Source organism: Bufo bufo, chromosome 4 (genome assembly GCF_905171765.1).
Source record: "Bufo bufo chromosome 4, aBufBuf1.1, whole genome shotgun sequence".
NCBI classification, from domain to species: Eukaryota; Metazoa; Chordata; class Amphibia; order Anura; family Bufonidae; genus Bufo; species Bufo bufo.
Window position 1 is genome coordinate 346131134 of NC_053392.1, and position 20365 is coordinate 346151498.

The 20365-nt window shown below is 48.0% G+C and overlaps 1 protein-coding gene across 1 annotated transcript in view; it reads left to right on the plus strand.

The window, feature by feature from the left end:
- Positions 1-20365, plus strand: part of RWDD1 (RWD domain containing 1) — a 35860-nt gene that overhangs the window by 12130 nt on the left and 3365 nt on the right. Inside the window, exons 4-5 of the mRNA XM_040428901.1 lie at positions 8904-9047; positions 10573-10705. Coding sequence (XP_040284835.1) covers positions 8904-9047; positions 10573-10705 — 277 coding nt within the window. The remainder of the gene's footprint in view (positions 1-8903; positions 9048-10572; positions 10706-20365) is intronic.

Below are 20365 nucleotides of genomic sequence, written 5' to 3' on the forward strand. Positions count from 1 at the left end.
GTACAACATGGTGAAGTAGCGAGCACCAGAAGGGCAGTTGAAGCTGGTACGGTGGCACGTGCAGTAGTTACCCCGTCGCAGCCACCGCACAGACAGGCCCGTAGAGCCCCTAGAATCCCTGAGGTGCTGGCAAACCCTGATTGGCAGTCACCAACTTCAGCCGCACCATTAGTTCCCCCTTTCACCGCCCAGTCTGGAGTTCGGGTTGAGACGGCTCAGATCAGTACGGCCCTGGGATTTTTTGAGCTGTTCTTGACTGCGGAGCTCTTGGACCTAGTCGTGGCAGAGACAAACCGGTATGCCACACAATTTATAACCGCAAACCCGGGAAGCTATTATGCCCAGCCTTTCCGGTGGAAACCAGTCCAAGTTTCCGAACTTAAAATTTTTCTGGGCCTTCTCCTCAACATGGGTCTAACCAAAAAGCATGAATTGCGGTCATATTGGTCCACGAACCCGATTCATCACATGCCCATGTTCTCTGGTGCTATGTCCAGGGCACGTTTTGAGACCATCCTGCGTTTCCTGCACTTTAGCGACAACACCACCTCCCGTCCCAGAGGCCACCCAGCTTTTCACCGGCTCCACAAAATTTGGCCCCTCATAGACCATTTCAACCAGAAATTTGCAGATTTGTATACCCCTGAGCAAAACATCTGCGTAGACGAGTCCCTAATACATTTTACCGGGCGCCTTGGCTTCAAACAATACATCCCAAGCAAGCGTGCCCGGTATGGGGTCAAATTGTATAAGCTCTGTGAAAGGGCCACAGGCTATACCCACAAATTTCGGATCTATGAGGGAAAAGATCAGACCCTGGAGCCGGTCGGTTGCCCTGACTACCTGGGGAGCAGTGGGAAGACAGTCTGGGACTTGGTGTCACCCTTATTCGGCAAGGGGTACCATCTTTACGTGGACAATTTTTACACAAGTGTGTCCCTCTTTAGGCATTTGTTTCTAGAACGGATTTGCGCCTGTGGCACCGCGCAAACTAGTCGTGTGGGCTTCCCCCAACGGCTTGTAACCACCCGTCTTGCAAGGGGGGAGAGGGCTGCCTTGTGTAACGAAGAACTGCTCGCGGTGAAATGGAGAGACAAGCGTGACGTTTACATGCTCTCCTCCATTCACGCAGACACGACAATCCAAATTGAAAGGGCAACCCGTGTCATTGAAAAGCCCCTCTCAGTCCACGACTATAATGCGCTCATGGGAGGGGTGGACTTCAATGACCAGATGTTGGCTCCCTATTTAGTTTTCCGCAGAACCAGACGCTGGTATAAAAAGGTGTCTGTATATTTAATTCAATTGGCGCTGTATAATAGTTTTGTTCTCTACAGTAAGGCTGGGAGAACAGGATCCTTCCTCAAATTCCAGGAAGAGATCATCGAGAACCTCCTTTATCCAGGAGGTTCCGTGGCCCCATCCACCAGTGTAGTTAGCCGTCTACACGAGTGACATTTCCCCAGTGTTGTTGCTGGTACCTCAACCCAACCGCCACCCCGAAAAAAATGTCGTGTCTGTAGCAGGAGTGGAATAAGGCGTGACACCCGCTATTTCTGTCCTGACTGTCCTGACCACCCTGCCCTATGCTTAGGAGAGTGTTTCCGGAAGTACCACACACAGGTACACCTAGCATAGGGATGACATCTCACCAGGACAGGCACACAGGGCTATTAGGGCCCATTCACTCACAGCTGCTGCAAACGTCTCCTTTCACCTGGGATAAAGTGCATAACGTACTTCGCCACATCTTTGGGCGATTTGCGCTTTGCACATTGTCCCATGGGGAAGGAGAGGTTTGTTCTATAAAGGTTAAAAAATAAAAAAAAAACACCAGTAAGCAAAAAGGTTAATGTTCAGTTCAAAAAGTTAAAGTTTAGATGTTCTGTTCCAAAGTTAATAAAATTATTGTGTTGCGGCCTGGTTTTTTTCTTTTTTTTTTTTTTTACCTTCCAGGTGGACCAACCGATCGACTAGCTGCAGCACTGATGTGCATTCTGACAGAAGCATTGCGCTGCTGTCAGATTACACGCAAGTCGGTGTATGCGGCGCTGCAAGACGAGATTTCTCCTCTGCAGTAAAAGATACGTTTGCCGAGGCATATGAGCTGAGGAGGTGGCGGTGTTCATATACTTTGGCAAACACTTTGTATATATAAAAAAAAAAAATCCCGGCAATGATTTATTCATCCACATCGATTGATGTGAATGGAGAAATCTGGTTTGCCAGGGCATACGAGCTAAGTGGGTATGGTTGTTGGGCGGAGCTCCTATGTCCTGGCAGACGCCTTTCCCCTCCTTTTTCTTTTTTTGGCAGAGATTTGCTGGCCATACATGTAATGACTGCGGAGACCCTCAAATGCCAGGGCAGTACAAACACCCCACAAATAACACCATTTTGGAAAGAAGACACCCCAAGGTATTCGCTGAGGGGCATATTGAGTCCATGAAAGATTGAAATTTTTGTCCCAAGTTAGCGGAAAGGGAGACTTTGTGAGAACAAAATCAAAAAAATCAATTTCCGCTAACTTGTGCCAAAATATTTTTTTTTCTATGAACTCGCCATGCCCCTCATTGAATACCTTGGGGTGTCTTCTTTCCAAAATGGGGTCACATGTGGGGTATTTATACTGCCCTGGCATTTTAGGGGCCCCAAAGCGTGAGAAGAAGTCTGGTATCCAAATGTCTAAAAATGCCCTCCTAAAAGGAATTTGGGCACCTTTGCCCACCTAGGCTGCAAAAAAGTGTCACGCATGTGGTATCTCCGTATTCAGGAGAAGTTGGGGAATGTGTTTTGGGGTGTCATTTTACATATACCCATGCTGGGTGAGATAAATATCTTGGTCAAATGCCAACTTTGTATAAAAAAATGGGAAAAGTTGTCTTTTGCCAAGATATTTCTCTCACCCAGCATGGGTATATGTAAAATGACACCACAAAACACATTCCCCAACTTCTCCTGAATACGGCGATACCACATGTGTGACACTTTTTTGCAGCCTAGGTGGGCAAAGGGGCCCACATTCCAAAGAGCACCTTTCGGATTTCACAGGTCATTTACCTACTTACCACACATTAGGGCCCCTGGAAAATGTCAGGGCAGTATAACTACCCCACAAGTGACCCCATTTTGGAAAGAAGACACCCCAAGGTATTCCGTGAGGGGCATGGCAGGTTCCTAGAATTTTTATTTTTTGTCACAAGTTAGTGGAAAATGATGATTTTTTATTTATTTTTTTCATACAAAGTCTCATATTCCACTAACTTGTGACAAAAAATAAAAACTTCCATGAACTCACTATGCCCATCAGCGAATACCTTGGGGTCTCTTCCAAAATGGGGTCACTTGTGGGGTAGTTATACTGCCCTGGCATTCTAGGGGCCCAAATGTGTGGTAAGGAGTTTGAAATCAAATTCTGTAAAAAATGACCAGTGAAATCCGAAAGGTGCTCTTTGGAATATGGGCCCCTTTGCCCACCTAGGCTGCAAAAAAGTGTCACACATCTGGTATCTCTGTATTCAGGAGAAGTTGAGGAATGTGTTTTGGGGTGTCTTTTTACATATACCCATGCTGGGTGAGATAAATATCTTGGTCAAATGCCAACTTTGTATAAAAAAATGGTAAAAGTTGTCTTTTGCCAAGATATTTCTCTCACCCAGCATGGGTATATGTAAAAAGACACCCCAAAACACATTCCTCAACCTCTCCTGAATACAGAGATACCAGATGTGTGACACTTTTTTGCAGCCTAGGTGGGCAAAGGGGCCCATATTCCAAAGAGCACCTTTTGGATTTCACTGGTCATTTTTTACAGAATTTGATTTCAAACTCCTTACCACACAGTTGGGCCCCTAGAATGCCAGGGCAGTATAACTACCCCACAAGTGACCCCATTTTGGAAAGAAGAGACCCCAAGGTATTTCGTGATGGGCATAGTGAGTTCATAGAACTTTTTATTTTTTGTCACAAGTTAGTGGAATATGAGACTTTGTAAGAAAAAAAAAATAAAAAATCATCATTTTCCGCTAACTTGTGACAAAAAATAAAAAGTTCTATGAACTCACTATGCCCATCAGCGAATACCTTAGGGTGTGTACTTTCCGAAATGGGGTCATTTGTGGGGTGTTTGTACTGTCTGGGCATTGTAGAACCTCAGGAAACATGACAGGTGCTCAGAAAGTCAGAGCTGCTTCAAAAGCGGAAATTCACATTTTTGTACCATAGTTTGTAAACGCTATAACTTTTACCCAAACCATTTTTTTTTACCCAAACATTTTTTTTTTATCAAAGACATGTAGAACAATAAATTTAGAGCAAAATTTATATATGGATCTCGTTTTTTTTGCAAAATTTTACAACTGAAAGTGAAAAATGTCATTTTTTTGCAAAAAAATCATTAAATTTCGATTAATAACAAAAAAAGTAAAAATGTCAGCAGCAATGAAATACCACCAAATGAAAGCTCTATTAGTGAGAAGAAAAGGAGGTAAAATTCATTTGGGTGGTAAGTTGCATGACCGAGCAATAAACGGTGAAAGTAGTGTAGGTCAGAAGTGTAAAAAGTGGCCTGGTCTTTCAGGGTGTTTAAGCACTGGGGGCTGAGGTGGTTAACCACCTCCGGACCGCCTAACGCAGTTTCGCGTTCCGGAGGTGGCAGCCCTGCGCAGAGTCACGCATATATGCGTCATCTCGCGCGAGCCGGGATTTCCTGTGAACGCGCGCACACAGGCGCGCGCGCTCACAGGATCGGAAGGTAAGCGAGTGGATCTCCAGCCTGCCAGTGGCGATCGTTCGCTGGCAGGCTGGAGATGTGATTTTTTTAACCCCTAACAGGTATATTAGACGCTGTTTTGATAACAGCGTCTAATATACCTGCTACCTGGTCCTCTGGTGGTCCCCTTTGTTTGGATCGACCACCAGAGGACACAGGCAGCTCAGTAAAGTAGCACCAAGCACCACTACACTACACTCCCCCCCCCGGTCACTTATCAACCCCTTATTAGCCCCTGATCACCCCATATAGACTCCCTGATCACCCCCCTGTCATTGATTACCCCCCCTGTCATTGATTACCCCCCCTGTCATTGATTACCCACCCTGTCATTGATTACCCCCCCCCTGTCATTGATTACCCCCCCTGTCATTGATTACCCCCCCCCTGTCATTGATTACCCCCCCCTGTCATTGATTACCCCCCCCCTGTCATTGATACCCCCCCCTGTCATTGATTACCCCCCCCTGTCATTGATTACCCCCCCCTGTCATTGATTACCCCCCCCTGTCATTGATTACCCCCCCCTGTCATTGATTACCCCCCCCTGTCATTGATTACCCCCCCCTGTCATTGATTACCCCCCCCTGTCATTGATTACCCCCCCCCTGTCATTGATTACCCCCCCCCTGTCATTGATTACCCCCCCCCTGTCATTGATTACCCCCCTGTCATTGATTCCCCCCCCCTGTCATTGATTACCCCCCCCCTGTCATTGATTACCCCCCCCCCTGTCATTGATTACCCCCCCCCTGTCATTGATTACCCCCCCCCTGTCATTGATTACCCCCCCCTGTCATTGATTACCCCCCCCTGTCATTGATTACCCCCCCTGTCATTGATTACCCCCCCCTGTCATTGATTACCCCCCCCTGTCATTGATTACCCCCCCCTGTCATTGATTACCCCCCCTGTCATTGATTACCCCCCCCCCTGTCATTGATTACCCCCCCCCTGTCATTGATTACCCCCCCCCTGTCATTGATTACCCCCCCCCTGTCATTGATTACCCCCCCCTGTCATTGATTACCCCCCCCCTGTCATTGATTACCCCCCCTGTCATTGATTACCCCCCCTGTCATTGATTACCCCCCCTGTCATTGATTACCCCCCCCCCCTGTCATTGATCACACCCCTGTCATTGATCACACCCCTGTAAAGCTCCATTCAGATGTCCGCATGATTTTTACGGATCCACTGATAGATGGATCGGATCCGCAAAACTCATACGGACATCTGAATGGAGCCTTACAGGGGCGTGATCAATGACTGTGGTGATCACCCCTTATAGACTCCCTGATCACCCCCCTGTCATTGATTACCCCCCTGTAAGATCCATTTAGATGTCCGCATGATTTTTACGGATCCACTGATAGATGGATCGGATCCGCAAAACTCATACGGACATCTGAATGGAGCCTTACAGGGGCATGATCAATGACTGTGGTGATCACCCCATATAGACTCCCTGATCACCCCCCTGTCATTGATTACCCCCCTGTAAGATCCATTTAGATGTCCGCATGATTTTTACGGATCCACTGATAGATGGATCGGATCCGCAAAACGCATACGGACGTCTGAATAAAGCCTTACAGGGGCGTGATCAATGACTGTGGTGATCACCCCATATAGACTCCCTGATCACCCCCCCTGTCATTGATTACCCCCCTGTTATTGATCACCCCCCCTGTCAAGCTGCATTCAGATGTCCGTATGATTTTTACGGATCCACGGATACATGGATCGGAATCGCAAAACACATACGGACATCTGAATGGAGCCTTATAGGGGGGTGATCAATGACAGGGGGGTGATCACCCCATATAGACTCCCTGATCACCCCCCTGTCATTGATCACCCCCCTGTCATTGATCACCCCCCTGTAAGGCTCCATTCAGACATTTTTTTGTCCCAAGTTAGCGGAATTTTTTTTTTTTTTCTTACAAAGTCTCATATTCCACTAACTTGTGTCAAAAAATAAAATCTCACATGAACTCACCATACCCCTCACGGAATCCAAATGCGTAAAATTTTTTAGACATTTATATTCCAGACTTCTTCTCACGCTTTAGGGCCCCTAGAATGCCAGGGCAGTATAAATACCCCACATGTGACCCCATTTCGGAAAGAAGACACCCCAAGGTATTCCGTGAGGGGCATATTGAGTCCATGAAAGATTGAAAATTTTGTCCCAAGTTAGAGGAAAGGGAGACTTTGTGAGAAAAAAATAAATAAAATCAATTTCCGCTAACTTGTGCCAAAATTTTTTTTTTTCTATGAACTCGCCATGCCCCTCATTGAATACCTTGGGGTGTCTTCTTTCCAAAATGGGGTCACATGTGGGGTATTTATACTGCCCTGGCATTCTAGGGGCCCAAATGTGTGGTAAGGAGTCTGAAATCAAATTCTGTAAAAAAATGACCAGTGAAATCCGAAAGGTGCTCTTTGGAATATGGGCCCCTTTGCCCACCTGGGCTGCAAAAAAGTGTCTCACATCTGGTATCTCCGTATTCAGGAGAAGTTGGGGAATGTGTTTTGGGGTGTCATTTTACATATACCCATGCTGGGTGAGAGAAATATCTTGGCAAAAGACAACTTTGTATAAAAAAATGGTAAAAGTTGTCTTTTGCCAAGATATTTCTCTCACCCAGCATGGGTATATGTTAAATGACACCCCAAAACACATTCCCCAACTTCTCCTGAATACGGAGATACCAGATGTGTGACACTTTTTTGCAAACGCTATAACTTTAACCCAAACCATTTTTTTTTTACCCAAACATTTTTTTTTTATCAAAGACATGTAGAACAATAAATTTAGAGCAAAATTTATATATGGATGTCGTTTTTTTTGCAAAATTTTACAACTGAAAGTGAAAAATGTCATTTTTTTTTGCAAAAAAATCGTTAAATTTCGATTAATAACAAAAAAAGTAAAAATGTCAGCAGCAATGAAATACCACCAAATGAAAGCTCTATTAGTGAGAAGAAAAGGAGGTAAAATTCATTTGGGTGGTAAGTTGCATGACCGAGCAATAAACGGTGAAAGTAGTGTAGGTCAGAAGTGTAAAAAGTGGCCTGGTCTTTCAGGGTGTTTAAGCACTGGGGGCTGAGGTGGTTAAAGGGGTTTTCTGCTTTTTTGTTAAATTTGTTTTTTTTATTATTCATGCCCTTTCCTCAGGATAGGTCATCAATATTAGATTTTTTAAGGGAACCGACTCTCGGTACCCTGTTAAAAGAGGCTGCCTTCTCTTCACTGTTTACCTGCTCGCCATCGCATCTGCAGTGGTGAGCATGTGCAATTACAGCTCATCTGTCCCCATTCACTTCAATGGCCAATTCACTTGAATTGGAAGGAGGTGTCCCATTAAAGCGAATGGGGCGACAGAGTTGGAATTACACCTGCTCTCTGCTTCAGTTGCAAAGATATAAAAAAAAAAAAACAGGCAACTTCTTTAATACCAAGAAAGCATCTCATATGTCCTTGGCTACTGAAGTGCCATCCTGCGAGAACATATGATACATCCTTGGCAGGGAATAGGTTAATCCACATTCATGAATATATTGGACTGGTAAAAAATCTGACTGATGGTTATATTCCATAAAGGTATAGATAAAGAGTAAATAGGTGAAGGCCATTTCGGGTAATCCCCTTGCTTCCTCAGGCGTACATGAATTGTGAACTCTTAGGCCTGCTGAGCAGTTCTGACATCTTGGCTTATTAGCAGATCCGTGTTTATAATTCTATTTTTTAGTTGAAAAAATGTTGCCAGCGCATTTAAAGTAGTTTTTTGACTTTTTTTTTTACATTTTTTTTTTAAGGGGATTATTTTATGCACATGATTTTTGTGCCAGATCAACCACCAAATCTGTATTCTTACAGGTTTTAGCCCATAAATCGGTGGGTTGAATTTTTATAAACTCGTTTTTACATCTGTATTTCAGCAACATTACAAACACAGAAGTCCTAATTGTTTGGACAAATACGTTTGAAAAAAACCTGACCGCTTGTAGCAAATATGGAACAAACGTATACAACGTGAAGACAAAAAAATTAAACATGGAGTAAAGAAAAAAGATCTGTAAGAGCTGATAACTGTTATTAAAAATGTATATACATCTTTTGCAGGGTCAGGAGAACCTGGGAATGGTGATGATTTTCACTTTGGTGTCTGCTGTCCAAGATAAACTAAATGAAATTGTAGACCAAATAAAAACCAGGAGAGAAGAGGAAAAAGTAAGAAAGGAAAAGGAGGTAGAAGAAGCAGAAAAGGTAAGTGTTATTATAAGAGCATGCCTCTTAATAAATGGTAGTGGTTATGTCAGCATAGCATGCCTGGTGGTGGTTTTGGCCTCTGGGAACCCCACCTGTCATAACGTCCTGGGTTCACTGGAATGAATGGAGTGGCGGTCCAGGAATACATGCTGCTATTTGGGAGAGAGTACTTGGTCTCTTCAGCAGGCCCATAGTGTAGCACACATGCTCACCCGCTCTGTTGTTGGACCCAGACGCTTGTCCCCCTATCCTGTGGATAGGAGATAAGTCGAAATCTTGGCAAAACCCCTTTGATTTGCACCAATTCCACCCCTTTAGGAATCTTGCTTTCTCCAGGTTGTGAAGGGTCCCTTTGCTGAGCTCCATGATGACTGAAAACTACGCTACAGCCAGTGATTGGTGATCGAGAGACACCAGGGAGCAGGGACCCTTTTAACGTTGGGAAAGGTGCAACAGTCCCTTAGACTACATTGAATTGCTGTTGCAGCCTAAGAGAGTTGCTCTATGTTTCTATGAAGCTCTGTCACCTCCAGGCCTCCATAGAAACTAAGTAACTACTCCTGTAGTAGTCTTGGATCCTTCAGAGGGACTGCGGTTACTACAAGGAACAAACTGCTTCCCTGATTGCCACACTGGGAGCCCTTTGGGCCCCTGGAGCACAGTGTGCCTGTGGAAAGCTGCCTCAGATGTCATGGTCACAGTTGACCAAGGCATCTGATGAGTTAAATGTCTGTGATCGGCCTTTTTGCCAATCACAGACATTAGCTTCAAGGCTCTGCTGTATAAAACAGCAAAAACCTTGCAGCTATCTTGCCCACTTTGCTCCGGACTAGGCGCCATCTTTTAAAGACCCATCCAACACCGATTAGAAAGGGTTAATTGATTTTTATGTCAATTTGCAAAGATAAAGAATAGCTATAGAAGAGCTATGGTTTAAAAAAAGATTTTATTTTTTTATTTTTTTTACCAAAAGAGAAACTAAAGAAAAACGTATTCATAAACAGCCTTAGTGCCCATGCACATGACCGTATGCCCCTCGAGTCATGTGGTCCATATGTGCCAGAGCAGCACTGATCGTGTGCGCAGGATCGCACAGCTTCATAAGTTACTGTGATGCTGTACGCGTCGGACTGCCCATGAGAGTGCTTTTCTGCACTTATACGTTTTATGAGTGCAGGACAGTAGTTTTGCAGGCGGCCCAACGCGCAAAGCGTCATAGTAACCTATGAAGCTGTGTGCTCCTGTGCACACGATCAGTGCTGCTCCGGGACATATGGACCGCTCACGGGCTGTATGTCTCAGAGGGCATATGTGTATGGGCCCTAATACTGTGTGTCATCTAAAAGAAAAGAAAAAAGTCACAACTTATTTTGGTAACTCCTCAAAAATAAATAAATAGGGCCATTAAACCAACATGTGCGCTAAATCACTAAAATGTTTGACATTAACCCCTTAATGACCAGGATGACCAATCAGCTTATCCAAATTGACGACATTATTTTTCTGTAACTGCTTCTCCTAGCAACGTTTTCATGGAACTCCTTTAACGATTGAAAACTTCCTTAATTGGAAAGCCAAATTTGATGGAGAGATGATAGAAATGAGAAGAAAAAGACAAAAGGAAGAGGAGCAATCGGGAAAAAGTAAATTAAGCGGTAAGTCTTGAAATTATCTTTTGGGCCTGGTTAAACAGAAGGGGAACAAAACAATGCCCAAAGAAAAGAACACTAATAATCCTGTATCCGTAACTAAATATCCACTAAATCTCAAAATACGGTATATCTTTTATTGATATGCTTTAAAAAAGGTGGAATTATTGGCAAGACAAGTTTAACAGGTCAGACCTGTTAGTGTATATAATAACCTAATGAATCTTTAACCCCTTCAGGACACTGGGATCTTCCATTTTAGTGGTTTCATTATTCACTCCCAGCTTTCGCGGAGCCATAACTTATTTATTTTTATTTTTTCTCGTGCATGGCATTGGGGGACACAGAACCATGGGTATATGCCCAGCTGCCACTAGGAGGCTGACACTAGAAACTAAAAAAAGTGTTGGCTCAACCCAGATGGGCTATACCCCTCTGCCAGAGCCGAGAGAGACCAGTCTAGTTCTAGTGTCTGTAGGAGGCAGACATGACCTGCTATCTTTTTTCGCAGGTCATCCTGCTAATTTTTTATTTTATTTTTTCTCTGCAGGTTTCGGCCTGCTGCAGGGGTGGCTCCATCGTGTTCCACTTTAGTTGCCCCCCTGCGGGCACGTACTCAGGTACCTGGCAGCCACCCAGTCCCCTCTTGAAACTGGTTCCGCAGTGGAATTCCGGTAGACCCACGGCTCCCGTGTTAAGTCCTCCGAGGGGGTGGTCACTGCTGCGCCTGAAGACATCGGAAGGTAAGTAGGGATCCGGATCCATTGCGGGGGCCCTGTAGTCCCCCTCCTCTCCCATGGGCTCTTAGTGCCTGAGGCACTTTTGCTTCGGTGGTCCCTACATTCTATCTCCCCATCTCCAGGGGGTCATTTTGGGGCCAGGGTACCTGCAAGGAGGCCCATGTCTTTGTTCTGGGTCCGGCACTTTACCCTGGAAGTCGGGGCATTACCTTTATTAATGGGGGTCATTTTGGGTGTTTCTACTGGCAGGGCGGCTGTTCCCCTCGGCGCTGTGTCCCTCCCACCCCGCGGCTGCTTCCGGACGCCTCCGCGATCGCAGGCGTCCGTTCCCGACCGCACATTTCTAATTTAGGCGCCGGCTTTTCGGCCGACTAGGCCGCAGGTCACGTGGGGCGGAGCCTTCTTTCCGCCCACTCCTGACTTCCCGGGCTCTCTCTTTCACCCTCCCCTCCGTGGGTGGATCCCTGGGAGGCGCTTGGCCTTTCCTCCAATCCTGTCTCTGCGCGGGCTTCTGCCCGTCTCGGAGGGCGTTCCCTTCTCTCTGCCGGCTCCTTCCTCTCCTGCAGTGCCTGCACCCGGTCGCCATCTTGCTGCTCCTCTCCTGCGATCGGCTTTCTCTATCTGGGACACAGCACCATTTGGGTCTGGTAGGCAGCCTTTTCGGCTGACTTTTTTCCTTGCAGGCTCCATCCTAAGCCCTCATGTCTTCTTCTGGTCGGGACCCCACTCCCCTTGCTGGGATTTCTACTCATTATGCCTGTTCCCTGTGTAATAAGAAGTTCCCATGCGGCCAGTCTAACTCTCTCTGCGCACAGTGCCTCGACCCCAGGCCAGCCCAGGCCGCCCCTGCGGTCCCCTCCTGGTCGGTCCTTCCGGAATGGGCTGCTACCCTGTCCCAAGCCATAGGGAACCTTGCCAGCCTCTCCCAATCCCTGGCGCAGTCTCTGGACCGTCTGCCTGCTCAGATTGCGGCCGCCTCTAGCAGGGACTCTCCCGCTGGGGACGTCTGTTCTCGCTCGGGCACGCGATCCCGCAAGCGACCTCGTAGGGTCTCATCCGGGGTCCCACTCTTCTTTAGCTTCCTCGGATCATTCCCCGGATAAGGCAGAGACGGGCGAGATTTCTTCTTCAGCCGCTTCCGCCGCTCCTGGGGGACTCCTGCTTCTGAATCACAGCGGTGCTCGGCGATGTCTGCGGCCATACAGGATCTCATTAAAGCCGTCTGGGACGCGCTCCATGTGCAGGACGATCCTTCTTCCTCCTCCCAGGAGTCGGTATCCTTCCGCCGTTCTAGACGTTCCGCTGTGGTTTTCCCGAATCACGCGGATCTTGACGCCTTCACCTTACCAAGGCCTCGGATGTCCCTTATCCTTTTTCTGAGGAATCCATCAACCTCTGGACGGTTCCTCCTCAGGTAGACCCTTGTCGGATCCCTCTGACAAACGGGTCGACTCCTTGGCCAAGTCCGTGGCAGCGGGCGCCGCCATCCGTCCTGCGTTTGCCGCTTCCTGGGTGGCCAAGGCCTGCTCTATCTGGGCAAAACAGCTCATCCGAGCCTTACCTCCAGACTCTGTCCAGGGGGAACTGGCAGTGCTTGCCTCTCAGATCTACCAGGCATCCAAGTTTCTTTGCGATGCCTCTATGGAATTAGCTCACCGCTCCGGCTGTGCGTCCGTTAACTCTGTGGCCATACGCTGCACCATCTGGCTTCGTTCTTGGGCGGCGGATTCCGCCTCCAAGAAGGCTCTAATTTCCCTTCTGTTCCTCGGTGGGAAGCTTTTTGGGAAGCGTTTGGAGGAGCTCATCTCTGAGGCCACTGGCGGTAAGAGTTCCCTTCTCCCCCAGAACCAGCTTCGCCGCCGTCGCTTTCCTGAGTCGTCCTCTCGGGCGCAGTCCTTTCGGGCCCCTTCCGTCCGATCAGACAAGAAGTCCACTAGGCCTTCCTTTAAAGGGGTTGTCCGGGATAAAACAAATTTTTTTAAACCTGCAATATCACCTTGTCTAGCAGTTTCAATGTCCCCCTGTTGGTTTTCAATATTTTCAGTACTTCTCCAGTGCGGCTACGGTCCCCCACAGTATGTTTACATTTCTGAAGCTGGGTTATGTAATTTCCGGCCGCAGTGCCTTGTGGGTCCCATCGCCGCTGCTAGGCTATATGTCACAGCAGTCTCCACTCCTCCGTGTATCCCTCCCCCTCATTGCTATTCCGCCTCCTGCCACTCATATGTAAAGTAGATGGGAGGTGTGGACCATGTTAAATAGCATAGTTCTTTGCCTCCTTCTTCAGAGGATGTCACCAGGCATTCAGGAGTGCTATCACCGGCCCGGAGGGGCGTTGCCTAGCGCTGCCAGTTACCGCCTACTAACCTCCCTCCCTGCGCTCTGCAGAACTCCCTTGTGTGCCTGTGACGTCACCGGGCTCCTTCGGAAGCGGAAGAAGAGCCTTCACTTTCCACAAAGGAGACCGGTACGTCACTCACATTTAGAAAATCCTCACTTCCGGCTCGCAATTTAGATCTGATGAATCAGGGGATCACAATAGAAAAATAAAGGTAAAACACAGATATATATACACTTAAGGTGACTTTGGTGCTATTAAACTAATTTTACCAATCCCGGACAACCCCTTTAAGGCCAAGCCCTCCTGGCATGCCAAGCCCAAACCTGCTCGCCCCCAGTCCACTAAGCAACTGTCACGAGTTGGAGGTCCCAGGAGAGACCACCGCGTCGTCAAGCAATAAACGGAAATCGGGTACAGACACATAAGTTTATTGCACAAACAAAAACATGAAAGGCAGCACAGAGAAAACATGAGCTCTATGTACCGTCAGCACAGTGGGAGAAAACCCCCACTGCGCCACTGTCTAGTAATACTCCAGAGGGGCTTAACTAAGCAACTCCTGGTTTTCACTAGAGCCCTAGATGGTAGGGTTAGACTTAGCCGCAGGAAGTTGCCAGGGTCCACTCTGGAGCATGAACTAGACAGTGACAGCAGGAGCGAATGGACAACAGGTACCAGAAGGTACCGACGGCACATAGGCATACATAACATACAGGCAAATACAAAACAGAGCAACTAATGATACAAGCAGGAGTTCACGCAAGGGAGCAGGAGTGGCAATAAGCAGAGAAGGACTTGCTCCACCAGTAGTAAACTGCATGGCCTTGTCATGCCACTCTGCTGCAAAGGCTTGCTGAACACAGACATATGAATACAAAACAGGGCAACTAATAATACAAGCAGGAGTTCACGCAAGGGAGCAGAGTGGCAATGAGCAGAGAAGGACTTGCTCCACCAGTAGTAAACTGCATGGCCTTGTCATGCCACTCTGCTGCAAAGGCTTGCTGAACACAGACATCAGAATAAACACAAAGTAACTAAAACATAACTGACAGAACAGATAACAGAAAGACAGGAAGGAAGACATCAAAATGGACTGGAAAGAGGACGCAAATGAACAAGTAGGGAAACCCACAGAGCACAGACAGACAGACACGGATCCCATGGGTCAGCAGCATGGGAGAGAGAGTACAAACCAGGAGCAGGACAGACAACACACACCAGGAGAGCTGAACCAGAACTGAGGAAACCTCAGCCTTATATACAGGTTCCATGGGTGCAGCAGAGAGGCCACACCCATGGAGCAGACAGAGGATTAACTCCTAATAGACACACAGGGGAGTTAACCCATAAAAAACCACAAATGACACACAGGAACAGAACTTCAGCGAGGAGCGCCGAACGAGCAAGAACGGAAGGTCACAGTCAAAGGTAACGACTGTGACAGCAACCTTCTGCATGACTCTGCTCCGGTCAAGGTGGGGGGGCTTGCTCGCCTTTCAGAATATCTGGCAAGCAACTGTGGAGGACGCTTGGGTTCTGGAGGTGCTTTCCTCCGGATACAAGATCGAATTCTCCGGTGTTCTGTCGGGACGGTTCTTCCGGACGTCGCCCCCCAAGTCCCCCGCCAGGGCAGACAAGTTTTTTCAGGCCATTCGTTCCCTTTGCTCTCTAGGGGTCCATCGTTCCAGTTCTGGAATCAGAACGCTTTCAGAGTTTCTACTCAAACCTTTTTATGGTTCCCAAGAAGGACAGTTCGCTCTGCCCAATCCTGGACCTGAAGGCGCTCAATCACTTCGTCCGTGTCTGTCATTTTCGCATTGAATCCCTCCGGTCAGTGATCGCCTCCTTGGAGGCGGATGAGTTTGTGTCGTCCATAGACCTTCAGGACGCTTATCTACACGTCCCCGTTGCCCTCTCCCATCAAAGGTTCCTTCGCTTCGCGGTAGGTTCTCTTCATTTTCAGTTCGTCGCCCTGCCCTTCGGCCTGGCCTCTGCCCTGAGGGTTTTCACAAAGGTGGTGGGGCCTCTCGTGGCCCTTCTCCGTGCCAGGGGGGTCGCATTGGTGCCTTACCTGGACGACCTTCTGATCCGGGCTCAGTCATTGGAGGACAACCTGTCCAGCCTACGCATCACCCTCTCGGCTCTTGCCCAATTTGGGTGGCTCATCAACCACTCCAAGTCCTCTCTCGTCCCATGCCGGAGGATGCCTTTTCTGGGCATGATCTTCGACACTCGCCTTGGGTGGGTGTTCCTTCCCCCAGAGAAGATTGCCTTCAGGCGGGGGTGACTCGTCTCCGCGACCCGTCCCCCCTGACCATCAGGATGTGTATGCGTGTCCTGGGCAGGATGGTGGCCTCCTTCGAGGCCATTCCCTATTCCACTCCTGGGACCTTTAGTTGTTCATCCTATCCATGTGGGACAAGTCCCCGGCAGGCCTCGATCGCTGGAGCCGTCTCCCTCCCGAGCTTTGCCAGGATCTCTTCTGGTGGCTGAATCCTTAGACGGTGTCCCTGGGCCGGTCCTTCCTTCCTTCCCCCCAGTTGCCGGGTGATCACCACGGATGCCAGCCTCTCGGGTTGGGGGGCGGTCTTCGAGTCCCCCACTGTCCAGGGTCTTTGGTCTGTTCAAGGGGGCACCAGGAGTGTGATGGCCCTACAGGAAGCCTCCCGTATCCTGCGGTGAGCGGAGAAGCACGTTCCGGTCCTCTCTGCCGTACACATTCCCGGGGTCGACAATTGGGCGGCAGACCTCCTCAGTCGTCAGCTCGTCGACCCGGGCGAATGGTCTCTCCACCCAGAAGTGTTCCTCCAACTTTGTCACCGTTTGGGAACTCCGGACGTGGATCTCTTCGCGTCGCGCCTCAACCGTAGGTTCCCGTGCTATGTTGCGCTGTCCAGGGACCCTCAGGCTCTCGCGGTCGACGCCCTAGTTCTGCCTTGGTCTCAGTTCGACCTTCTGTATCTTTTTCCCCCCATTCCTCTCCTTCCCCGAGTGCTCAAGCGTCTCAAGGCAGCCCGAGTTCCGGCGATCCTGGTGGCTCCGGATTGGCCCCGCAGGGCGTGGTACACAGATCTGGTGTTTCTACTCGCCGACGTTCCGTGGCGACTTCCTCCGCGCCACGATCTCCTTGCCCAGGGCCCTCTGTTCCACCCGAATTTACCTCAGCTTCGTTTGATGGCGTGGCTGTTGAGACCGCGGTCCTGAAGTCCCGTGGTCTCTCGGACGATGCTTCACGCTCGCAAGCCCCAGTCGTCCCGCATTTACTATCGGGCCTGGAGAGCGTATTTTGCCTGGTGCGAATCTGGTCGTTTTCGCCCTCTGTTTCTCCGTCCCTAACATTCTGGTCTTCCTTTAGGCCGTCAGGCTCGTTTAAGGTGGCCTTACTCGTGGCCGTCACCTCCATCCGCCGGGTTTCCGAACTTGCGGCGCTTTCTTGCCGTTCGCCTTTCCTGGTGTTCCATCAGGACAAGGTGGTTTTGCGTCCTGTTCCCTCCTTTCTCCCGAAGGTGGTCTCCTCGTTTCATATTAATGAGGAAATCGTCCTTCCTTCCTTCTGCCCCAATCCTTCTCACTCTAGGGAGAAATCCCTCCATTGCCTGGATGTGGTTCGGGCTCTTTGCCAGTATCTTCGCCTCACGGAACCCTTCCGTCGTTCGGACTCTCTTTTTGTGGTCCCGGCGGGCCCTTGTAAAGGTTTGCCTGCCTCCAAGGCCACCATTTCTTGCTGGGTTCGGTCGGCCGTCAAGGAGGCCTATGTCGCGAAGGGCAGGGCTCCCCCTTCCAGGTTGACCGCACATTTGACTAGGGCGGTTGGGGCTTCCTGGGCGGTGCGTCATCAGGCATCAGCTTCCCAGGTCTGCCGGGCCGCCACCTGGGCGTCAGTTCACACTTTTTCTAAGTTCTACCATATTCATTCCTTGGCTTCTGCTGATGCCAGTCTGGGGCGCAAGGTTCTTCAAGCAGCTGTGCTTTAGATTGGTGGCATGGCGCTTTTTTCTTCCCTCCCTCGGGGACTGCTTTTGGACGTCCCATGGTGCTGTGTCCCCCAATGCCATGCACGAGAAAATTTGATTTTTTTGTACTCACCGTAAAATCCTTTTCTCTTAGTAGGCATTGGGGGACACAGATCCCACCCTTCTTGAGTTTCTTCTTGTTCAAGGTCCCGACTTTTGCCTTGTTTGGTTGTCGGCTCTCCCCGGTTGAAGACTTGTTGGCTTTCAGTTTTTTTGGTTCAGGTGTGATGTTCCTACTGCTTTTGTACCGACTGATCTCTCTCGGCTCTGGCAGAGGGGTATAGCCCACCTGGGTGTAGCCAACACGCTTTTTGTTTCTAGTGTCAGCATCCTAGTGGCAGCTGGGCATATACCCATGGTGCTGTGTCCCCCAATGCCTACTACGAGAAAAGGATTTTACGGTGAGTACAAAAAATCCAATTATTTTTTAGTTCACATAGCCGTATGAGGACTCATTTTTACTGGAATCTGGAAAAGAAATTCCAAATGGGGAGAAACTCCATTCCGCCACAGTTTTATGGATTATGTTTTCTTGTGTTTTAACCCTTAGGCCCCTTTCACACGGGCGAGTATTCCGCGCGGATGCGATGCATGAGTTAAACGCATTGCACCCGCACTGAATCCTAACCCATTCATTTCTATGGGGCTGTGCACACGAGCGGTGATTTTCACGCATCACTTGTGCGTTGCGTGAAAATCACTGCATGCTCCTCTTTGTGGGTTTTTTCACGTAACGCGGGCCCCATAGAAATGAATGGGGTTGTGTGAAAATCGCAAGCATCCACAAGCAAGTGCTGATGCAGTGCGATTTTCACGCACGGTTGCTAGGTGACGATCGGGATTGGGACCCGATCATTATTATTTCCTCTTATAACTTGGTTTTAAGGGAAAATAATAGCATTCTGAATACAGAATGCTAAGTTAAAATAGGGCTGGAGGGGTTAAAAAAAAAAAATAATACATTTAACTCACCTTAATTCACTTGTTCGCGCAGCCGGCATCTCTTCTGTCTTTAACTGTGAGCAATAGGACCTTTGATGACGTCACTACGCTCATCACATGATCATCACCATGGTGATGGATCATGTGATGAACGCAGTGACGTCATCAAAGGTCCTATTGCTCACAGTTAAAGACAGAAGAGATGCCGGCTGCGCGGACAAGTGGATTAAGGTGAGTTAAATTATTATTATTATTTTTTTAACCCCTCCAGCCCTATTGTACTATGCATTCTGTATTCAGAATGTATTATTTACCCTTATAACATGGTTATAAGGGAAAATAATAGCAATCTACACTACAACTAACCCAAACCTGAACTTCTGTGAAGAAGTTCGGGTCTGGGTACCACAGTCGGTTTTTTATCACGTGCGTGCAAAACACATTGCACCCGCACGATAAAAACTGAACATCGGAACGCAATCGCAGTCAAAACTGACTGCAATTGCGTTCCTACTTGCGCGGGTTTGCCGCAATGCACCGGGACGCATCCGGACCTAATCCGGACACGCCCTTGTGAAAGAGGCCTTAGACTCCCAGCGCTGTGCATGTATGGCACTGGGAGGGGCTTTAAATATGGCGCCCACTCGCAAACATAGCAGGCGCCATAGCCAGCGGGTCTCTGCTGTTTCAAACCGGAGATCCGACTGCAGCAAGCAAACATGCCGAGAGGCGGCCGGAATAATACTACGACATATTGTAGTTTTATTCCAGCCGCCTCTTGGCATCTTTGCTGTGCTGCGGCCGGACCTCCGGCCCGCCCCCATTATAATGAATGGTGTCGTAGCGGGCTACCGGCGGCACGGTGCACTAGCACGGATCCGGCAGGCTGTTCCCCTGCTGCAACAGCCTGCCGGAGTAGGCTGCCACTAGTGTGAAAGTAGCCTGACTGAAGTTTTATGGAACTAGTCTAAGCAAAAATAAATCTGACTACTGCATTTTGTAGCGTCCTAGAGGGGCTTTAAAAAAAAAAAAAGTTTTTCAAAATAAAAAAATTAATACATAAACAAAAAAATGGAAACATCATGGGCATCGCTGCATCCAAAAACGCCCGTACTATTAAAATATTTATCCTATACAGTGAATGGTGTAACAGAAAAACAAATCAAAATGGCTTGCCATTAGATTTGCAATTTTTTTCATTGCTTAACTTACCTAAAAAAAAATATAAAATTTTATCAAAAAGTCACACACACTCCAAAATGGTATCAGTAAAAACTACAGATCATGCCGTAAATAATGAGCCCCCATTTAGTTCGGAAGACATAACTAAAAAAAAGTTATTGGGGTCAGAATATGGCCATGTAAAGAGGAAGAAAAATATTTTTTTTAAAAGTTTTTATTTTTTTCAGTATTTAAACACAAGGCAACCTATACAAATGTGCTTTCTTTGTAATCTTACTGGCCCAGAGAATGAAGGGCACAGGTCCATTTTGCCACATAGGGAACGCCGTAGGGACAAAAGCTGAATTGCGGTTTTTGTTTTTTTCCTACCCCCAATTCCACTGGTATTCAAGTAGTCAAATACTAAAAGCTATAGAAACAATTTTTTTTTCTTTTTATTGCCATA